The 17029-nt window shown below is 42.9% G+C and overlaps 1 protein-coding gene across 2 annotated transcripts in view; it reads right to left on the bottom strand.

Moving 5' to 3' along the window:
• Positions 1 to 17029, bottom strand: part of CC2D1B (coiled-coil and C2 domain containing 1B) — a 79771-nt gene that overhangs the window by 32047 nt on the left and 30695 nt on the right. For both annotated transcript variants that reach the window (XM_073593532.1, XM_073593531.1), the window contains exons 6-12: positions 7616 to 7738; positions 6562 to 6814; positions 5055 to 5161; positions 4050 to 4125; positions 3912 to 3971; positions 2886 to 3010; positions 2209 to 2281 (exon numbers count right to left, since the gene is read on the bottom strand). In XM_073593532.1, the coding sequence (XP_073449633.1) occupies positions 2209 to 2281; positions 2886 to 3010; positions 3912 to 3971; positions 4050 to 4125; positions 5055 to 5161; positions 6562 to 6814; positions 7616 to 7738 (817 nt within the window). The remainder of the gene's footprint in view (positions 1 to 2208; positions 2282 to 2885; positions 3011 to 3911; positions 3972 to 4049; positions 4126 to 5054; positions 5162 to 6561; positions 6815 to 7615; positions 7739 to 17029) is intronic.

Genomic DNA, 17029 nt, shown 5'->3' with positions numbered 1-17029 from the left:
AGGAAGTTTTTCTACATAGTAAGGAGACTGAAGCGGAATGACCCTAAAAGTTTGTTGAAATCATAAAATGGTTCCTCCCACTCCAAAAAAAGGAGTGAAGTCCACTCTAAATAGAATAAAGATTAGCTGAAGGCTGGTGACTTGTACTGTCTTGGGGTTCTGAGTTCTTAGGGTCCATTCACACTTATGGGTACATTTACAGAGTGGTGCTATCCATTGCAAAAGCCACTCCAACACACTGTACAGTAGAAGTCAACACAATGCACTGTATGCAATAAAAGGGCAGTCCAAATTTATTTTTTGTCTGTTACAGTTCATTAGCAGCCAATTTATTAGGAATGGGTTGCTTTACTACAATGCATGTAAAGCCTCACAAGGGAATGCTGAAGTGTCAATCCGCCCTTAGGGCCAATTCTTATGACTGTGGTAATAATGTGCAGTATTCATGCACTGACGTGTGCTGCACTAAGCAGCCCTATCATTTTGAAGGGGCTGCCAAATCACAACAACGCATTAAAACAGCATAATGGGTTTTTTTTGGTGACATGTGTCTTTAACATGCAGCAATTATGAGTTGAAAGGCGTTGGGTTAAAACAGCCCTCTCATTTTGAAGGAGCTGCCAAACCAACACAACACACAAAACCTGGACAAGCATTATTTTATTCCCCCCCAACAAAGCATACTGATAGTTCACATATAAGCGGCGCAGTTCACTGCCTAGGCAAGTTCAAACGCCACTGAAAATAAAAATGTGCCAATGCACCACGCTGTTTTTCATGTACTACCATATGCTACATGTGATAACGTATGGAAACCACACATTTATTCCCCATGTTACTCCTTGTGAACTGGCTCGAAGTTGTCCCTTGACAACTCATGCCATAATACAGAAGAACCTATCTCCTTATTGCTCTGTGATTCACTGGTCTTATAGCTGAGATGGCAACAACATAAGAGGAAGGCTTTCAACTGTAATTAACCACTGCTGTAAACTAAATCTAATTACATAAATTGTACGGTTTTACCTGCCAAAACTGTCATTTTTTTTTGCCTGCTACATGCTTACAGCCAAGTAGAGCTATTGTGAGTGTTTTTAAACTTGATATTATTAAAAAATCATAATTTTAAAGCAGAGAGCACTATTAGTCTCCCGTACGCTTTCACATGTTAACCAGGATTTCATCCTTCTACCGGAATCCGATGTCTCTGTTCATGTATACCCCATGATGGGACAAGCATATTTGACCATCCTGTTAGCTCAGGGGTCAATGGCTTGACGTGAGCAGCCAGCTTCTCTGTCGGTGGTGGGAGATGTCACCCTAGAGGTTTGCAAGCAACTTCTATTTCTTTCCTATTACTCCTGATGTTGGGCTTTGGATTGTCCAAAAGGACATGATTATTATTATTATTATTATTATTATTAAGGTGTGCTGCACTGTTTGAGGGGGTGAGAAATATTCCTCTAGTGTTCAAACAGCTTGCAACATTATCTACTTTCATACAGGGTTTTAGTTTGCGTTGATTGATTTTATTTAGATTTTTTTTTATCCCCATAACTCTACCAGTCATTAGGATTACTCTGCCAATGTGCCAGGAAAAACAGTAAACATATGTTGCTAAAATAAAACTTTAAGTACACTTGTCCTTTGCAAAAACTTGGAATGCTCAAACTTGATTCAACCAGCCAAGCCCCTACATCACTACTGTATACTGTTGTAACACGGCAGCTGGTAGAACAAACCACAGAGCACAGCAGGGAACCAAGGAATTGACACTCCTGGGAAGATGAGTCTTAAGCTAACCAAACATGGATTGAAATTAGGCCGGTTCAGCATGGACCGTCTGAACTTTTATTCATCTATGACCATTCCTGGTCAACTGCTAAACATGACTGTTGGAATACTTTTGTTAATTAGCGGCTTGCAGCCAATTGGCTGCAGCCACTGATCAGTGTATTTGGAGGAGTCCCGCTGTCGGAATACAATGGAACAGCGGGGAGGATTCCTCCATCCACCTTGATTGTGTGGATGGGAGAATCCGTTCATTATTTTTCTATCAAAAAACAACCATCTATGGTCTTACTTTAGATACTAGGACTGCTTTAAAGGATTAAAAAGTAAAAACTAGCACTGGAATCAGACGTGTTAACCTGTGAAGAGAACTAGTTAATGGAATTTACATGTAGAACAAAACAAGTAATATGTTACCTGGAGGAACTGGGAGCTCAGCCAGATTCACTGATCTGCCAGCTTTGGAAGCCCGTATGGCGTCCTGATATTGCTGTAAAGAGATTAGTTTGGTTACATTTAATAAGGAACAGATCAATGTGTGCTCTGCCTACCTCTTTAGTTTTCCCTTTATGAAAAGGAAAGCTTTAACAAAACAAAACCACTATTGTTTGTACACTGCATATAAAAGGTGATAAATGAAGGATAAGAATAATTATTATTATTTGTGAACAGAATGTTATCTTTATCAGTGTGGTTTTGTTCACCGGACAAATCAACCTGTACAGCAGTTTTCATACACAATGAATAAAGCTTTTGCTTTTGGTTCTGTATTAAAGTGATTGTAAAGCTAAAAAAAAAAAATGTGTTTACTTCTTACTTATGGTTGATAGCATCAGCCAAAAACCCCTGGTAAACCACAACGTATACATACGTATTGTGGTCAGCGAGTGGCTACTGTACCATGCGGTCCTGTGCAGACAAACGCACTGCGTTTGCGACCTGTGTTTGAGGTGTCATTAAGACTGACACCCGCAGATCGCAAGTGCAGTGTGTTCTAAAACCAGTGCAAGAAATGCACACAGGACCTCAGTTTCCTCCACCAGGTTCTGGTGTGAACTGGCCCTTAATATGAGTTGTTCTGTCCTATCTCATACCTTGACAATCCTCTCATGCATTCTGGCCTTCCTGTCATCTCCATTGGCTTTGGCTTGCTGTGCTGCAGATTTGTAGCGATCCATCCTTTGCTGCAGAGCTTGCAACACCGTAACAGCGGGCGCTTCTGGAGAGCAGACAAAAAACAGCTTGATGAATTCAATAGTTTAGCACTGGGCCCAGGAGATAAATTGTCACACTAGGTTTATCATAAAATTCTCCTTTTATTATATAGAAGAATAAACAGCAGAATCTGATTGGTTACCATGGACAACACCATCTGTCTGACAAAATTTTTCTGAAGGACACATTGATCATAAATGTCCCATAATAGTACACTGTAAAGCAGACCATACACAAAGCAATTTGACTGAATGATATAACCTTGGATTACATACTATATTTTGCACAAATTATAAAGAAATCAGCCATAATACAGTTGTTTTGATTGACTGCAGAGACAGAATCTAAATAACTCTGATCAAATGCAGCAGAAAATCTGATCACTTTGGATGAGACTGACGCTGTTTTCTTTCTCTGTTTTTGACTCCATTTCAACTGAATCACAATTTTACAGATTGACAGGCACATTCGATCAACACAAGCCCATTTTTGATTTCACAGTCAACTGAATTAGAGTGGTTGACTGAACTCGTGGGTGGTAGATTGCTTACTTTTCCATGATCACTATTGATTAGATTAGTGATTCCCAGTGAATCAAAAGTAATCAAATTTGCTTAAAAATCACCCATATAGGGCCAATATAGTGTACGTTGGCTGTAAAATCCTCACTGAGAGCATCAGGCAGAGAGGGATCATTCAGATCGCCATAATCAGAATCTTCAGAGAATTTAAAACCTGACTTGGCTTATGTTCCATTCTGTTGCAATGTGAAGTGACAGGCCTATTTCCCTCACTATGAAGAAAGGAGAACAGTTGCTGGCATGCAAAAAATGATTTTTAGCACACAGTTTTAAATTAAATTGAATACAGCCATGCACACGCTGAATTCTGACATCAGTACTCACCTTGTCTGATGGTGGGCTCTTGGGGTTCCAGTGTGCTTAGTTCTGAGGTTTGCACTTGGTCTAGAGAAAAAAAAAAATCTCCTTGAACCCATAGAGAAGTTCATTCTTGGCATGTGTTCTGCTTTTGCTTCTACCTACCATTAGGGGGAGGAGGCATCTGACTAAGATCAACAGGCTGTCCGCTCTCCATAGCTTCTAGAACAGAGCTAAATTTCTAAAAAATTTTGAAAAAAAAAAAAAAGTACTAAAGAATCCACATTTTATGCATGTGAATACATTTTTAATATAGTAAATATTATAGCATATTAAAAAGAGAAGTACATGATTTTGAAAAAAGAAAACATTTATGCTTACCTAGGTGGATGAAGCATCAATCTGATACTACATCTGTCCCCCTGCTGGGCTCTGCACTAAGAACTGAGCGATCAAAGACTGCTGATCGCTCAGTTCTCAGCATTCTGTGAGCAGCAAGCTGGGATCTGTCAGTCCATGGCTCTGCTTCAATGGAGCGCTGGGCTGTGGAAGGGGCAGGAGGGGCTGGCTCAGGCTCTTAGTGGATCGCTTAGCTGCTGAGCCAGCTGTCGGTCCAGGCTTCAGGGTGGATCCGACCATATGGTCAGGATTTTTTCAGAGCCTGTATCAGCTCTTTGATGCCAGCCGACAGCGGGCTAAACGAAATGCACTCCTGTGATCTATAGGAGAAGCGTAGCTAGAATAGCTTTTGCTATACTTCTTCTTTAATGTCACTTCAATTACTTATTCAAATATAGATCATATCCATGAGTCTTAACCACTACCCACTGGCGGCACGCATATATGCGGCCTCTCAGTGGGTGGGCTTTACTGCCGAACGGCCGTATATATGCATCTATAGGTAAAGAGTTAACTGTGCTGAGAACACACTCCCTGCATGCTCCCATAGCAGTAACTAAACTGTGGTGGAAAGCTCCCAGATGCATAGTTGCGATCGGGAGCTTTCGATCATGTGACTGCTGTGACAGCCAATCACTGTGGGCACATGATACGAATTCCCGCCTTTGCCTCCTGGCATTTCGATCCACCTAAACAGCCAAGAGGCGGCAGCGGGAAGGGGTTAATTAAAAAGACAATTTACAAAATTATAATGCAGTGAATGGCACATACCTTGCAAATCTTCATGTACTCTTTGGCCTTCTCAATGTCTCCTCGCTGCTTCGCCCTCAGCGCCGCCATCTTGTACTCATTGTGCCTTGTCACGAGTAGGGTCTTTTCTGTAGTTTCAATAGATAGCACTAGATTGTCAATGATTCTTTTACAGAAACTGGCCCATACAGATAAAGGGGCCCAGTAGTTTACATCCTTACATCCTGGGTTAATTGCAGGTCATAGCAGCCAATAGCCCTTGCCTCTAGGGCAGTATACATATACATAAGGATGTAAACAACACAGTATTTTGGCCTAGCAGCATGAGTGACATAAGAAGCCTACAGGTATAGCACCTGTATCTAACTATATTTCAACAAACCACACTGTGCATTTACAACTACTGGGGCCACTTGACAGCAGGGGCCAATTTCTGTAAAAGGCGAACTTAGCCTTTAATAGTAGAACATAGATAAGCAATTGATTTCCATGTGGACATTTTGCAAAAAACATTACTGAACAGAGCAAGTGCTGAAAGATTCCCTCACGTGTAGCTGCGCTTTCCAGCATGTGGTTTCCGGTGCGTTCCTGTTCAATGGCTCAGATGCGAATCAGGTCCGAATCTCTGCTTGAATTTGCACCTGAACCGGACCCAAAAACGTACAGGACTCTTTTGGAATGAGGCCTGCGGCCACCCCGGCTCTGTGTGGTCTGGCTTCATTGAGAGCCAGTCACACTGGAATGTCATGCAAATTGGATGCGGGAAAAATTTGCATCCAATTTGTACATGTGTGAACCCGGCCTTATGAAGCCACATTCTGATCCAGAACACTGTGGTCTAACTATGTCTCTGAATTCATTTCAAAACTGTTGAGGTAAGAAATGTGTGCTAAGTTCTGCACGGTGCAGAATGTATTACAAAGAAAGCAGCAGAAAGAAAGGGTGTGGAATCAGAAATGTCATCTTTAGAAAGCAAAGACTTCTACACTGTGCCCCGGAGGTGAACAACTAAATGCTCTTATATGACAGTCACAACTCCAGTACTGTGTGATGCACATGCCTCAAAGCAAGGAAAAACTTTATTTGGGTCCCATTCACACAAATGCATGCAGGTATGCATTTTAACACAAGTTGTGCTGCAATGCGATGTTAACATGCATCACAGCTTTTTTTTTCTTTTTTTATTGGTATTGTTATGCAGTGCACAACTGTGCTGGTGTGAATGAGCCCTTACATTCTGTGAATGAGCCAAATCTGCCTTCCTTTGTGCCTCATACGCTCTGCTTCACAGACTACAGCTAGTTTTTCTGTGGCCAGATTTTAAAAAAAGGTTGTTGCACTTTTTGTGTGATTTTTCATGTATAGGGCAGCCCTAAATGCGACACACAAAACTGCACAAAAATGCACATGTGATGTCACAACTACTTAATTCTTCCTTTACTATGCAAAGCCAATAAACGGAAACCTCAAGATTACAACTTTCATAAAGACAGCTGGATTTTGTTGACATGGGTTCTGAAACCCTCACCTGCTTCTTCTTGTGTGACAGCTGCCTCCCCACTGGCAGTAACTGGTACTTCTGCATCCACAGGCTGGCTCTGGCTGCTAACAGTTTCTGAAGGTTCAGTTAAAGCTGGAGCCTCATCCAGTTCGTGTGCAGTGATGGTGGGGAGCCGAGCTTGTGGACCTGTTTCAGGTTTCCCACTGGCCACTGGTGGTGGCATCTCCTCCTCATTCACAGGCTTGCCTTGTTTAGCAGCTTTTAACATAGATTCCAGTGTCTGTAGATTAGAAGACAGAAATATCCAGATTGATAATATAATATATAAAATAGGAAGAGAGCACACCGGTGCATCATATTCCCAGCTCAGTCTCTGTTTTATGTCCTTTTAATGCTTGGCTGTGTGACTGCACAACAATTTCCATGAATTAAAATGGTAAAGCATTTTTATACAGTGACTACAGCAATTAGTCATGTAAAGCATTCCTATACAAAAGTTAAAATGTATTAGCAGGACAAAGAATACAAACATAACATTTAAAAACTTAAAACTGATGTTCAACATAATATATTCCCCTTAACATGGAAAAGCAATGTTTTTTTCCCTTTTTCTAGGCTGTGAGGTCCCATTTGCCCTATGACATGATCACAGACAGGTACTACCAATGTCTTTGCACTGCCAGAGCATGGACCCAAGATGTCACCTCCTCCAGATGCAGGTTGCCCTCTTGGATCATTCTGGCTAGCAAAGGGGAGGGGGCACAAATCCTCGTCAGGGTCAACAGCAATGCAGCCCTGTTCAGCTGTTGAGGGGGGAAATGTTGCAGTGAATTCCCTGCAGGCCCTGCAATGTGGTCACCCTCCTGGAGGAAGACCAAAAGGCTGTCAGAATCACTGGGTATTTTTTGAGCAAGAATCAAGATCTGGTAAGCACAATTTTTTCAGTTGTGTGTGGATGTCCTAAGAATACATAGGAAATGCTTCAGTTTAGGATAGTAGGAAGTGTACTTTAAGGGAGTTGCTGTATTGTAAAAATTCCAGAAGTCTTAAGTCAAAGGCCTATATTAATAATGAAACCAACCTTTAGTCCTCGCTCATATCGCCTGGCTTTGGAGGTCTCATTGGCTTGCTTTGCATTGGCAATTGCGGTCTGATAGTTGGTTATCCGGTCTTGTAGAGTGGGCAGCAATCCCCCTGTACTTGTCTAAAGAAGGAGCAAAGCAGCAGTTAAGGGCACACTTAAAGTGTTTGTTACCCTAAAAATAAAACGGATTCTGTTCCTTTAAAGTATGAATACCAGCACAATGCTTGTGTTGTGTAATTTGGCCATTTGTGTCACCTGAAATACCTGGCTGATCCTGCCTGGTTCTGCCCTCCCCCCTGTAAACGGACCACGGTTTATCTAAGCCCTGACACCGTGGTTACTTTACGTGCCTCCGTCATCTGCAGCGCTCTTCTGTCGCCCCCCCTTTGCCAAGTCGTGTCAGGGCCTGCACCTTCCCTCCTGCTGAAATAATTTGTTAAAGCGGATGTTCACTGACGGTTTGTATTTTTTTTTTTTTTTCAAACACTTAAAACATCACATAATGACAATGGCACACTCACGTTTTGCGTTAATTTCCTCCCCAGATGTCCGGTTTTGTTGCAAATAACACGTTTTTAAAAATGTGGACAGCCGTTTTCATCTTGCTTGTGGGCATTTGAAGCCCACAAGCATTCACTTCCTAGTTCCAGTGATGCTGAGCTACCAGCATTCCTTGCTGGTTCCCGCGCATGCTCAGTTGTAATGGCGCGGAGCGTCGTAAGCATCCTGGTTGTCATCACAACGGGCGGCGTCCTAGGAAGTTCCCGCCCCGTTGTGATGTCTAACGTCACTTCTTCTGTTTAAATCCCGCGAGATTTCGTGGCGGGCCTCCGCACTGACTCCTGGGGACAATGACACTAGCTCCCAGGAGACAGTGCCGCGCGGCGGAAATTACGACAATACCCTCAAAATACCCGCCCATAGCCGCAGGGAGAAAAAAAGACCGAAGCAAATATACACAGGTACACCCGAAAAAAAAAAAAAAAAAAGTTCCGTTTTGCATTCTATGCTGTTGTCTAATATGAATGAGCTAAACTTTGAAAATTGAGTGAACATCCGCTTTAATTATCAGGCAATCCTCTGTCTTCCATAATGTACTGTGTCCACTGTATATGCTTTATTAAAAAAAATGCCTCTGTACACCTTATTTCCTAGCGCCGATCAGCGCTCACGTGACCGGCCGCCTCTATCCGCCTCTCCTTCTAACGACATCGGGGTGGATTCTCTGCCCCTCCCACTGTAGTTGTCAGATCGGAAGAGACAGCCAGTCACGTGAGCGCCGATCGGCGCTAGGAAATAGGGTATACAGAGGCATATTTTTGATAAAGCATATACAGTGGACACATTATGGAAGACAGGGGATTGCCTGACAATTAACAATTGGGTTTACAACCACTTTAAGTGTGGTGGGCTGTGCTCAGAGTTAATACTATACAGGATTTATATAGCGCCAACAGTTGAAGTATGACTTATTACAAATTTATAAATACAGCATATGAAAACAAGGGGTACAATACTTTTTATCAAAAATGAAAAACTAGTGTATTTGCTGTGAGTATACAACCTGAATTATTACTGTAAGATTAAAAAAAAGCAGATTTTTTTTTTTAAATTAAGGTTTTTATTGAATCCAACCACAAAGCAGAACAATACAGAGAAGATCTTAAGACACCCCATTCCCATCAGCTAGCCAGAACAAAAAGATCCATAATATTAGAACACATAAAGAGCCGACCAACAAAACCAACAAGCCAACCATAGAAAATATGGGGGGTCATAAAATATTAACGCCCACCTAAGCAGGCACAAATCCGGCTGCAGTGGAGGACCAACAATTATTGAATACAACTAAGCAAACCAAAAACCATCTACATAAGCTGTAATGAGAGAGTAAACCATACACGGGGGGGGGCAGGGGGGGGGGTCGGAACTGAGGGGTGGGGGGGGGTAAGGGAAAAACCAACTACAGAGGAACACCCAATACTTCCAAACGGAACTCATAGACCCTCCACAGCTGTTCCAGTCGAGCCATCAACAAAAAAAATAAGTGCGATGGTCTAAGGAATAAGAAAAAGCGGTCCAATAAAACCAAGTCTTCCACTACTGTTCCTCTCTTCGCTTCAGAGTCGAAGTGAGTTCCACCATCAACTGAATCTCATTAAATTACGCAATGAAAAGGATTTGATCTGTATTTCACATTTTATTGGCTGCTCTTCCACATTTTACCGTATTTATCGGCGTATAACACGCACCTCAATTTAGGAGGGAATTTTAAAGGAAAAAAAACTTTTAGGAGGGAAGTTGAAGGGAAAAAAACTTACATTTAAATGCCCATCAGTGCAGCCATGTCAGTGCAGCCATGTCAGTGCAGCCTTGCCAGTGCAGCCTTGCCAGTGCAGCCTTGCCAGTGCAGCCTTGCCAGTGCAGCCATGTCAGTGCAGCCATGTCAGTGCAGCCTTGTCAGTGCAGCCTTGTCAGTGCAGCCTTGCCAGTGCAGCCATGTCAGTGCAGCCTTGTCAGTGCAGCCTTGTCAGTGCAGCCTTGTCAGTGCAGCCTTGCTAGTGCAGCCTTGTCAGTGCAGCCTTGTCAGTGCAGCCTTGTCAGTGCAGCCTTGTCAGTGCAGCCTTGTCAGTGCAGCCATGTCAGTGCAGCCATGTCAGTGCAGCCATGTCAGTGCAGCCATGTCAGTGCAGCCATGTCAGTGCAGCCTTCCCCAGTGTCCAGTCCAGCCTTGCCCCAGTCCAGCCTTGCCCCAGTGCAGTCATGCTGAAGCCTCTGAGCTTCAAAATCGCCGACCGCGATTTGAAAATGGCGCCGCCGGCGCCGAAATACACAGAGCCGGTCCTCGGCTCTTCTCGGCGGCTCTCGTTTACTTTCGGTTCCACTCGGACGGTGAGCGGAGCTATCCGAAACTAGCCGAGTATACTCGGCTAGGTTTGGGCGGCGCTCAAGTGAAACCAAAAGCCGCCGAGAAGAGCCGAGGACCGGCACTGTGTATTTCGGCGCCGGCGGCGCCATTTTCAAATCGCAGTCAGCGATTTTTTCGTTCTGGATCGTAGGGGATCGGCGTATAACACGCACCCGCGATTTTCCCCTGATTTTAAGGGGAAAAAAGTGCGTGTTATACGCCGATAAATACGGTAATTATTGCATTTTCTAAAAAGATTTTACAATACTCCCTCATCTGCTTTTCACAGAATGTGATTAGCAACCCAGCTTAAAAGTGAGCCTGTGCCCAGACTAAGGACATTAAAAGGAGTTGTAAAGGCAGAAGTTTTTCTCATCTTAATCCATTCTATGGATTAAGATAAAAAACCTTCTGTGTGTAGCAGCCATCCCAGGACCCCCCTAATTACCTACCTAGGCTCCTTCTCTCTCCAGCGATGTCCACGATCCCCTCAGACATCCAGTACACTCCTCCTGATTGGCTGAGACAGAGCAGCGGCACCACTGGCTCCAGTAGCTGTCAAACATACAATCAGGGGAGAGTAGGGGCAGGGCCAAATCCGGGCTCCATGTCTGAATGAACACACGGAGCTCTGACTCAGCTTGGGTGCCCCCTATAGCAAGCTGCTGGCTGAGGGGGCACTCAAAGGAGGGAGGGACCAAGAGCAGCAAAGAGGGACACGAGAAGAGGAGGATCGGGGCTGCTCTGTGCAAAACCAACTGCACAGAGGAGGCAAGTATAACAAGTCTGTTGTTTTTAAAAGAAAAAAAACGAGCCTTTACAAACACTTTAAAGCAGACCTTTACTCACCCCTGCTCCAGTGATGCAATTTACACAAGATCCCTCACCTTCCCCAACATCATCTTCCCTGATCATTCCAAGTTTGGGATCTTCAGCCATTTTTATTGGCCAGGCTGGAATGAGGAAACTCCTATGTGTGCGCACAGGAGTTTTTTTCATCCAGATACCCAGCATATGCCGGGATTGTACAATAAGCTGCATATCAGAATGCTCAGTGTACCTTGTAAAGTAAAGGGTTTGTAAGGAGGACAGCAAGTATTCTTAATTACAGAAGAGATACAGTATGTCTATTCAGCAACAAGAAAACTATCCAGCTCACCCAAACTTTTTTCTACCAAAAGTTTTGCTTAAAATATTTACATATTTCTAATAAGCAGCAAGTAAGCTGCAAAACAAGCCTGGACTTATCTCCGTAGCTTTGGGTATTGTGGAGCAATTCTTATTCTAGGATCACAACATAAGCACTGCATTTACTTGCAGCTGATGTCTGTACAGTCTACAGCACCTGTGATGTTTGTATACATTAGAAGGCTGGCAGACTCCCTGCTCTGCCAAAGAAAACAATGGGGAAGACCTGCTATTTTAGCACCTCTGTGGTACACTTCAAGGATGAATTTCTCCACAGTGCCTGCAGCTTCAAAGTTCAGAGAAGACTTGTTTTAAAGCTTATTATAGTTTAAAGAATAGGTAAACCCAACTTTTCATATTCTTGATATGTGCCTGCTGCACCAAATACTTGCATAAAAAAGTATCCTGTTCTCTTTGTATTACGTCCTTTGCGTGAAATCCCTGGTGTTCTTGCCAGTCCCTCTTCTTTCCATTAAAAAAAACCTGACCACACCAGGCATGAGAGCACAGTGTCGTTAGTTCTCTAGGTGTGCTGGGGACTCAGCCTGCTCTCTTCCAATGATCAGATTTCTGATCACATGCGCCCCCCCTCCCCTCCGCACAGCCATTCACTGGGAACACCAGTGTGCTGCTGTTTCTCCTCCCCAAGCTCTTATGCAGCTGAGAACAGAGGGAATGTTATCACTTATAGAAATAATTATAAATACTCTTTTTTTTTTTTTAGATCTGTAAACAAATGTTTTGCCTTTCATTTCTATTTTAGGCTGAATGGGTTGTTTTACAAGGTGAGTGTTTAAATATACAGTAATACCTCGGATTGCAAATAACATGGTTAACGCGCATTTCGCAATACAAGCTATAATTTTTTTTAAATCCTGACTCGGTTTGCGAGTGTTGTCTCGCAAAATGAGCAGGATTCAAGCCTCTGCGGTGTGCAGTTTCCGCATTTGGCCAGAGGTGCGGTGGCGCCTGTGACACTTGGAGCTGCTCGGAAGCACTCGGAAAAACCTGGAAATACTCAGTTCCTGAGCCTTTCCAAGTGCATCTGAGCGGTCTCCGAGTATTTCCGAGTCTCCCTGGCGCCTGCGCCCCCCCCCCCCACCTCTGGCCACATGCTGTACTGCATACAAAAGAAGTCAATGTGGAACAAGTTATCTTTGTTTCCATTGACATCTATGGGGAAACTCGCTTTGATATGCGAGTGCTTTGGATTACAAGCATTCTCCTGGAAGGGATTATGCTCGTAATCCAAGGTTCCTGTACTTTAGGAACATGCAATTATTTAAATGGCCATGGGTTTGCTCTCAAAACCTGTTCTGCAGGTTTTAGTTGTGTTGCATTAAAAAAAAATATAGTCCTGTTTGCTGCATTTGGTGTGGTTTCCAACAAAATGTATGTTATAATGGGAATCATGTAAAAAAAATGACAGCTTGTCACAACACAGTACACCTGCAATACACAAAAGACAGGTGTGACTTGAACAGGGTCAGACCTGATCCATAAAGCAGGATAGATAGATAGATAGATAGATAGATAGATAGATAGATAGATAGATAGATAGATAGATAGATAGATAGATAGATAGATAGATAGATAGATAGATAGATAGACTGACTGTATATAATATATATAAAACAAATAAATGCGCAGAAACCAGAGCGAGACACTAGCTTCTAATCTAGAACATACTCTCTGATAAGAATATATACAATGATGAATATACTTAAATATCTAAAAAAAAAATAATATTTTTTTAAAATGCTGAACAATAATGTGCGTCAGAAAAGATCAGTTACAGGGCAGAGAAAGTACCTGAACACATGGTAGCATGCTGAGATGGAAAGATTGCTGCCATCAGCTGTCAAGTGCTCTGTGCCCTTTCTGTAATACTTTAGGATCCTCTAACAGATACATATATAAAACTAGGAAACCTAAAAAGCCGGAGAGAACTTCTGTCCCTGCAATCCCAGCCCGTGGAAGTGAGTGTTCTACAGTGCGAGTGAGGGAAAGTCTTGAACGAGCATTACTGGTGGAAATAAAAACAAAGGGACGCGGGAGAGAGGAGTGGAGGTAGTAGAGAACAGTAAGCGCTCTGTCTCACGATACAGGGAGTGGTCGGACCAGCTGCAGTCAGTGGGAAAAACCGTTACCACGGCTGAGCCTGGATTTATAAGTAAACGGATTCAAACTAAAAATGGAAAAAAAAAAAACCTGTGAATCAGAAAATAAATGTAAAACATATACTTTGATCAAATTGGTCAACAGATGCACAGTCATACAAACACACATTAAAAGGGACACTGTCTTTTAGCCCTCATTTTAGTAAACTCTAGTCACACAAACGCCTATGCATGGGCGATGTGAGCTCAAGCCAAAATGTGTATATATACAGTATCTCACAAAAGTGAGTACACCCCTCACATTTTTGTAAATATTTTATTATATCTTTTCATGTGACAACACTGAAGAAATTACACTTTGCTACAATGTAAAGTAGTGAGTGTACAGCTTGCATAACAGTGTACATTTGCTGTCCCCTCAAAATAACTCAACACACAGCCATTAATGTCTAAACCGCTGGCAACAAAGGTGAGTACACCCCTAAGTGAAAATGTCCAGATTGGGCCCAAAGTGTCAATATTTTGTGTGGCCACCATTTTTTTCTAGCACTGCCTTAACCCTCTTGGGCATGGAGTTCACCAGAGCTTCACAGGTTGCCACTGGAGTCCTCTTCCACTCCTCCATGATGACATCACAGAGCTAGTGGATGTTAGAGACCTTGCTTTCCTCCACCTTCCATGTGAGGATGCCCCACAGATGCCCAATAGGGTTTAGGTTTGGAGACATGCTTGGCCAGTCTATCACCTTTACCCTCAGCTTCTTTAGCAAGGCAATGGTCATCTTGGAGGTGTGTTTGGGGTCGTTGTGTTGGAATACTGCCCTGCAGCCCAGTCTCCGAAGGGAGGGGATCATGCTCTGCTTTAGTATGTCACAGATACATGTTGGCATTCATGGATCCCTCAATGAACTGTAGCTCCCCAGTTCCGGCAGCACTCATGCAGCTCCAGACCATGACACTCCCACCACCATGCTTGACTGTAGGCAAGACACACTTGTCTTTGTACTTCTCACCTGGTTGCCGCCACACACACTTGACACCATCTGAACCAAATAAGTTTATCTTGGTCTCATCAGACCACAGGACATGGTTCCAGTAATCCATGTCCTTAGTCGGCTTGTCTTCAGCAAACTGTTTGCAGGCTTTCTTGTGCATCATCTTTAGAAGAGGCTTCCTTCTGGGACGACAGCCATGCAGACCAATTTGATGCAGTGTGCGGCGTATGGTCTGAGCACTGACAGGCTGACCCCTCACCCCTCACCCCTTCAACCTCTGCAGCAATGCTGGCAGCACTCATACATCTATTTCCCAAAGACAACCTCTGCATAGGACACTAAGCATGTGCACTCAACTTCTTTGGTCGACCATGGCGAGGCCTGTTCTGAGTGGAACCTTGGCCACTGTGCTGCAGCTCACTTTCAGGGTCTTGGCAATCTTCTTATAGCCTAGGCCTTATCTTTATGTAGAGCAACAATTCTTTTTTTCAGATCCTCAGAGAGTTCTTTGCCATGAGGTGCCATGTTGAACTTCCAGTGACCAGTATGAGAGAGTGTGAGAGCGTTAACACCAAATTTAACACACCTGCTCCTTATTGAATGAATGAATGAATGAATGAATGAGTGACTTGTATAGAATGAGTGACTTGTATAGCGCTACCTATGTGAACTGAATCGCCGCAGGGTGCTTTTTTTTAACCTACCAGCATGTCTTTAGAGTGTGGGAGGAAACCGGAGTACCCGGAGGAAACCCACGCAGGCACAGGGAGAACATGCAAACTCCAGGCAGGTAGTGCCGTGGTCGGGATTTGAACCAGCGACCCTATTGCTGCTAGGTGAAATTTTAGGAGTGTACTCACTTTTGTGATAATATATATATTAATATATATATATATATATATATATATATATATATATATAAATATATATATATATACACATACATACATACACACACACACATATATATATATATATATATATATATACACATATATACACACACACACACACACTGATGTGGAAATATTGAGCTTCATATTTATTTTAAGGGGCTTCAAGGGAATCATTGTGAGGACTCTCTAATCAAATTACCATGCCCCGTTGGATGGAGATATATATATATATATATATATATATATATATATATGTGTTTTTTTACAGTAAGATGATGCACGTAAAATATTTTATGATACTATGATGAGATATGGGCCCGGCTCACAAGACTTCTTTTTTCCTGTTTCTAAAAAGCTGTTTGATAACTACGTTTATAGCGATAGCTATATCAGACTTTGTGTCCCCACTTTATCATGGGTCTTTGACATGCTAATTTCAGAACTGGTTATGCTAGGATCAAAAAGGGTTGCTTATCTAACAACCATAAACATAGTAGACAGATAGGCACTGAAGAGAGTCTAATGCTTATGTAAGGAGCATGATGGCCAACTAGGCTTCAGGTACAGCCAATCAGAATTTGATGCAACTCTGAACCAATGAAAACAGTCCATTTGTGTGATTGTTGGGGATGGGTAGAGAGGGAACATAAAAATCAAAGCTCCCATTGATGCGCTCTCTTAGCTCTGTGTGGCTCCCGGCAAGCATGGTAATGTAAGATCTGTGTATCCTATTTTCATTACTGTATTATTTTATTTCTCTTTTCTGCAACTTTTCCTGTCCTATGATTTGTCTTAATACAGTGATAGCATGTATATCCATTGTAACCATATATCATTTTTGCATTAATTATCTTTGTAGACTGACAACACTGTATTTGTAACATCACTATGTTATATTTGGTAATCTGATTATTCTAATGCAGGGGTCCTCAAACTTTTTAGACAGGGGGCCAGTTCATGGTCCCTCAGACTGTTGGGGGGCCGCACTATAGTTTAAAAAAAATATGAACTAATTCCTAAATTCCTATGCACACATCTTTTTTGTAGTGCAAAAGAATAAAAGAATGAATAATAAATAATAATATATATAGGGGATGGACGGGGGACAGAAGAATGGACAGGGGGACAGTGGGATGGACAGAGGGGTGGACAGGGGGACAGGGGGGGGGGGGCAGTGGGGTGGACAGGGGGGCAGTGGGGTGGACAGGGGGGCAGTGGGGTGGACAGGGGGGCAGAGGGGTGGACAGAGGGGTGGACAGAGGGGTGGACAGAGGGGTGGACAGAGGGGTGGACAGAGGGGTGGAC

This window comes from Aquarana catesbeiana, linkage group LG07 (genome assembly GCF_042186555.1).
Source record: "Aquarana catesbeiana isolate 2022-GZ linkage group LG07, ASM4218655v1, whole genome shotgun sequence".
In the NCBI taxonomy this organism is placed as follows: domain Eukaryota; kingdom Metazoa; phylum Chordata; class Amphibia; order Anura; family Ranidae; genus Aquarana; species Aquarana catesbeiana.
The sequence above is the reverse complement of the archived record's forward strand: the minus strand, read 5'-3'. Positions and strand labels throughout refer to the sequence as shown.